General features: G+C 36.5%; 1 protein-coding gene across 1 annotated transcript in view; it reads left to right on the plus strand.

The window, feature by feature from the left end:
* Positions 1 to 3,737, plus strand: part of KCNH8 (potassium voltage-gated channel subfamily H member 8) — a 176,423-nt gene extending 172,686 nt beyond the window's left edge. Inside the window, exon 16 of the mRNA XM_009086107.4 lies at positions 3,027 to 3,737. Coding sequence (XP_009084355.1) covers positions 3,027 to 3,737 — 711 coding nt within the window. The remainder of the gene's footprint in view (positions 1 to 3,026) is intronic.
* The last annotated feature ends 2,263 nt before the right edge of the window (positions 3,738 to 6,000 follow it).

Here is a 6,000-nt window from a genome sequence, read left to right on the forward strand (position 1 = left end):
CATAGTCTACTAAAAAGGCACTTCCAACCAGTTTGAGCAGTCTCTCTTGATACTTGAAGCTAAATCTGTATAAAACCCAGTTTCTACATCCAGAAACATCGCAGTACCTTTTTCAAGTCCTAGGAAGTGTTAAGGCAGCATTTCAAGTATATTTGGGATCTCAGAGATAATTTTAAAGCTGTCTGCCTAGCACAGCAGGAACCATTTGTACCATAGCTGTTTTGCCTAGCAATAATCAGTGAGCTTCTGAAAAGAGTGCAGCCTTACTGGCATGCTAGGAATAAGCCCTTTTTCCTCAGGAAGAAACCATACTGCTTTCAATTTCTCTTTCATAGACTTAAAATTCCTTGGCTTTTAATCCCTGTTCTTCTGCACTTTCTCAAGCACTGTGAAATTGTTGATAGTACTGATAACATTTTTTCCCCTGTTACACCTTTTTATTTGCATCTGCTCAGGGTTCTCTTTAGGGTATAAAAATAATAGCATAAACAGTGTAACATTGGTAGGAACACTAATGGTATACTATGCATGTGTAGAACTACATTAATATAGAGACATATAATAATTAATAGCAATATAGATACTGGAGGTTTAATCTTGTAATCTTGTCATAGTAAAATCCTGAAAGCTATATTTTTTTGACATCCAGAATAGGTCCAAACAGATCTTACTAACTGACAGTGGTGAATTAAGTTTGGCATAACTATTCTGACTATCAATCATACTACTGGAAACCATTAAAGCCTACTGTATAGGGGTTTATTAGATAAATTCCTATGTTGGTGCAAGAGTAAGTTTGTGAGAAAAAAACACCCTGTGAGCTAGCTGATATGTCAAAAATAGAGTATCTGAGTACTAGAGCAAGTTATAATGAACAGAAATTCAGGGCTGCCACAAGTGCTGATGCTGGGATTTGTTTTTGCTATATTTTCTTAATGATTTGGCAAAAGAAACATGCTAAATGATGATTCAACTTCTAAAAAGCTCATAAGTGATGAGAAATACAAAACAAAAATGAGAATCAAACCAAACAAGACATTTTAAAATTGCAGATATTTTCACACAGCATAGTTTAGGTAAGGTACATACTCATGAGGTAGTGTCAATATTTTTATTTGCACACCTGTAGAAAGCCCTGAGAAGATGATTCAATTTGGCAAACTATGCACAGAAAATCATTGCTGTATCCATGAGGTGTAGGGGCCAGTGATGAACCTAAAAATAACTGATGACCAGTGAATCTAGACAGCTGTGAGTTTGTCTTGCCCCATCCTACCCAAAAAAAGCTTCTGGAGATTTTACAATATCATCTCCTAGGGTCCAAGAGAACCTAGGAGTTCTCGTGAAGTTGATTTGTCCAGAAATCTCACTGTTTTCTCACAGTCTGACAGTACCAAGAACCTTCACTGGCTGCTCTGACCCTAAGGCAAATCTGCTCACCTAGCACTTCGGCAGCATATTTTAATTTCTCACCTTAACTGAAGTTACCAGGCATTCAAAGCTTCATCTCTGCTGGCAGAAGAGGATCTCATGGTATTTTCTATCTACCATGATTCAATTAGACAAGGCAGAAAGAAAGAGAAGTGCAGAGACAGAGATCCTGTCACCTGCCTCTCAAGAGTCTCCTCCCTTTAAGGACTCTCTCCAAAGGCAATGTGATCATTACAATGTTATTAAACAATATATTGGGTTTGACCTCTAAGCTCAGAGAAAAATAAATAGATCTATAGGAGCTGCATTGGAGCTTCCTACTTTCTTCTCCGAATTTCTTTATAATTATTGTGTCTGTAATAACACAATCAAACTCAGCCTGAAATGTATTTCCAGCAGATTTCTTCAGAACTATCCAGACAGAACAATGAAAATTAGTCTGTGTAGGTCATCCAATCAGTGGTGTTTCTACCTGAGGTCAAAGAAGGGCTCCCTGAATTAGCTATTTTCTTTTTGACGTGTGGCTTGAAGATGAATGTGCAGTCATGTCTTTTTTTCAACAGAGCAACATCAATATGAGAAACTCTATTTTAATGATAATGATGGTGCTTTGACCTAAATAAGTAACTAGTTGATAACTATCATGGAGACAAATTTGCTTTCCACCCTTGGAAATGATGAGTGGGTTACTTTTATGTTTGAGCTAGACTTTTATTTGCTCAGAACATCCTTATAAATGCCCAAAAAATGTTCCCATTAATGTTCAGATGCCAGTCGACTTTAAAACACAAGTTCAGAACTTACCAGTCTGATCCCCACCTAAAACAGCAGTGTTGAGGAAAGACTTCATGTACTTTATGGAACCAAATAGATGATATCAGCAGTTTCAGCATTTAAGAGAAATAAAACTAAAAAATATAATAAAAAAATCTCATCCGTTCTTTTGCACATGCACCAGAGAAATCTACGCAATGGATTCATGTCTGTTATACATAGTACCTCTCAAGCATACACAAAAGTGCATGGAAACAAACTGTTCCACAGTCTTACATTTTTTAAATAATTGGAGGTAGCAAGTGGGTTTTAGAGTTTTCAGGTTTTTCCTCCTTTTTTTTAGGAGTAGTCCACAAGATTTTAATTTAACTACTATTTGCATCCAACAACTTAGAGTATGGATTTCTTTTATTTTGCTATGAAGACAGCAGTATACTTCACACGTATTTCTAAGCAAGACTTTGCAAGATCTAATTTTTATGTAATTCATCAGCATGAAATTGTTTAATAAGAAAGTTTTATGGTTTCATATATTTAACAATTGATCAAGAAAATATTGATGTCATACTGCATCTGGAAATCATCTCAGTTCTGACCCTATAACTGTTTTTTATATACAGAGAATAATTTGAAATCAGATGAATTAAAGTAGCTGAAAGGACTATTCCCCACCTATACACTGGCAAAATGCATCTCTGTAGTGTAGAGACACTGTGCCAAAGATGAGAGCTGCTGTTGCTAGAAAGAAAAGAGGGATGTGCGTACAAATTTTAGGCATGGTGCATGAATAAATACTGTGATATTTTTCCCTTTCACAACAGATGACATCTTTAAGTCAAGAAGTCTCACAGTTACGCAAGGATATGAAGAATGTGATGCACCTTCTGGAAAACCTGCTCACATCCCAGAAGCCTCCAGGATTCTGTGCTGTGCACAGCCTATCTCGAAGTCCCACCCTGGACAGTCTGCAGCCTCGAGTGGCTTGGACTACACATCAACCTTGCTCACACATGCAAGCTGGAAACTTCACTTGCACCAAAGCACAACTTTGTCGTGGAAATACACTATGTGACATTTGGAATACAGACCTGTCTTCTGTAGGCAGCAGTCCCCAAAGGACTGAATCCAACTTGCAAAATTCTATGGATGGTGAACTTTATTATACAACAGGCCTTCAAAATTCCCCTTCCCAGTATCAGGTAATTCAGAAAGACAATCTGCAATTTTTAAGATGCACCTCTCCCCATTCAGACACTACCCTGACTCCTCTTCAGTCTATTTCAGCAACCCTTTCTCCTTCAGTATGCTCTTCATCAGAGACATCACTGCACCTAGTGCTGCCCAGCAGATCAGAGGAAGGGAGCTTTAGCCAAGGAGCAATCAGTTCACTGAGCCTTGAGAACCTGCCAGGATCATGGGACCTGGAAGGAACAGCCAGAGTAACTTCTGCACAGACCCCAGATTTCCCAATAGACATTGTGACAAGCACAAGGGATGTTAAAGATAAAGACTGCCAAGCCATAGATGTATGAGGAACAGTGAAGTGGTACTCAAAGCATGTTCCACAGCTGCCAGTTTTAAATTTAGAGAGTACTGCATGACTGCTTTATTTGATCCCCATTTTGGTGATCATGGAGAATTACAAACATGAAACTCATAGACTTATAGAGAGTAAGAAAAGGCAATGGTTCATACTATAGGAAAACCAATAAATTTCTAGATTCTAGAAGCATGTTGAAAAAACATTTTGAATACAGATATAACTTGTCTGTTTGACAGACTTTTGTGATAGTCCAAAGACCCTGAGGGTCAGAGCAGCTGGAAGTCTAGCACAAAGAACTGTCGTTGGTGGCTTTTGTTCATCGAAGCAAAGGTTTTCCCTGAGTGTCTGACTGTTGTTCCCAAACAATATCTATGGCACTGTTTGCTTCAGGTGATCGTGGTCCTGCTGGTCTTTTCGTCAGTTCTGTGAAGGCAAAGGACATTCGCTGCATGTCATCTAGACAATCAACAAAATAGAGCTGCTAGAGAGTGCTTAGATGTTGCACGTTATTTGTCATGTAAATGAAACCTCTTAATTTATCTAAAAATACTATTTTTATATACTTGGTATGAAACATGTACCTAAAAATTATTTAAAATATTTATAAAGAGAATAAGAGTTTGGTTTCATTTTGGTAAAAGCTTGCAGTTTTAACAAGAAATGCACTACCATCGTGTATTAGATCAAATACTATTTATTGTTAAGGTATCATGTACTTTACAAATGGCTTCCCTTTTATGTGCATGCAATTTGCAATGAATGTACTCATTCTGGTGGAATAAAAATAAATTAAGGTATTATTTTATTTAAAAAAATAAAAGAGCTGGAATGCTGAATCCTATAATAAGCTATCACTACTTAAAAAGTGAGTTGTTATACTGATAACATTAAGTACTCTTGGTTTGTGTCTTACTATTGCATTGTCATTTGTAAGACCAAGTCAACATTTAAAATACATTCCTGTTTAGGGGCTTTATATCTGGTTAAGAATATTAAAAGGGATGAAAACCAATGAGCAAACTGAGTAATATTAAAGGAGAAAATTACAATTTTGTAAGTAAGTCTGAATCACAGAATTAAGAGTAGTTATTTATTAATTGATCTTTTCATTTCATCTCTAAAAACTAGCTTTGATTTTTAGTCAGAATTTTTTTAAAAAGAAATACTATGGGTTTGGTGAATTATTTAATCTAGAATATGACTTAATGCACACCCAACATTTTTTTTTCTGATATTTAACGTACTAGAAACATATTGCTACAGTGCAACCAAGGCTACACATTTGCATTGGAATTTTGATTTTTATATATAAAGATGTGCAGTAAGTATCAAATTTACATATCCTTAACAAGCTTTCTAAAAAAAAAAAAAAAAACATGCTTAGAAGCCAAAATAAATGTCCTAAAATGGATAAGCAAACTAAGTTATATTTAATAATTCATGCAAACTGGTAGTTATCAAATTAAAATTTTTACAGAGCACAGATTTAGGTTTAACTTCCTTAAGAGGTTGTGTTGGTGAGATTTTTAATAGAAACTTCAAAGATGGAATATATTTTAACATTTTGCTGTGTGTGGGAATGCAAACCCCATTTGATACTCTGTGCCCAACCTACATCCTCTCACAGCCATTTTCCTACTGGTACAAATTAGGGATGAAGTATCATCCCTCATTTTGGGCTATCTGAATTTTGCCAGTGTGTCTACATCTCAGTGTCAGTGTTTGTATCCAAGGTTTCTTACTTTCCCTCTATTCTAGATTTAACTTAGTTTAAGGTTAAATACAGAAGTGCAGATTAAATGAAGAATATCCCAGAAATTTTAAAAAATAGTAAAATAATAATGGATAGTAGCAAATACAGTAGCAAGTACAGTTCTATTATATTTCTGCAAACAGTCCTGGTTCACCTTTAGCCATCTGCTCTCACCCACCCCACTTCAGCACTGGGCAGAAGGCTGAGGGAGGCTGCCTGCTCCACCTAACCTCAGCACCCTAGAGCCACAGTCCTCTCCTGTCCTCACCACAAGGTGCAGTTCCTTAGGATGCATGGATACATGCTGCACAGCTGTCCACAAATCCTGATTCCTTTGCCTACTGTATTCCAGTCACTGCCTGAGAATGCACAAACACACCATGCCTACTTCACAATATCATTTAACAATTTCCATTGCTCATAAAAATTGGGAAAGCATTTGCTTTCTCATTTTATGACATATAAACCATTATGTATATGCATTAAGATTTTGGCATTG

The sequence above is a fragment of the Serinus canaria genome, chromosome 2 (assembly GCF_022539315.1).
Source record: "Serinus canaria isolate serCan28SL12 chromosome 2, serCan2020, whole genome shotgun sequence".
In the NCBI taxonomy this organism is placed as follows: domain Eukaryota; kingdom Metazoa; phylum Chordata; class Aves; order Passeriformes; family Fringillidae; genus Serinus; species Serinus canaria.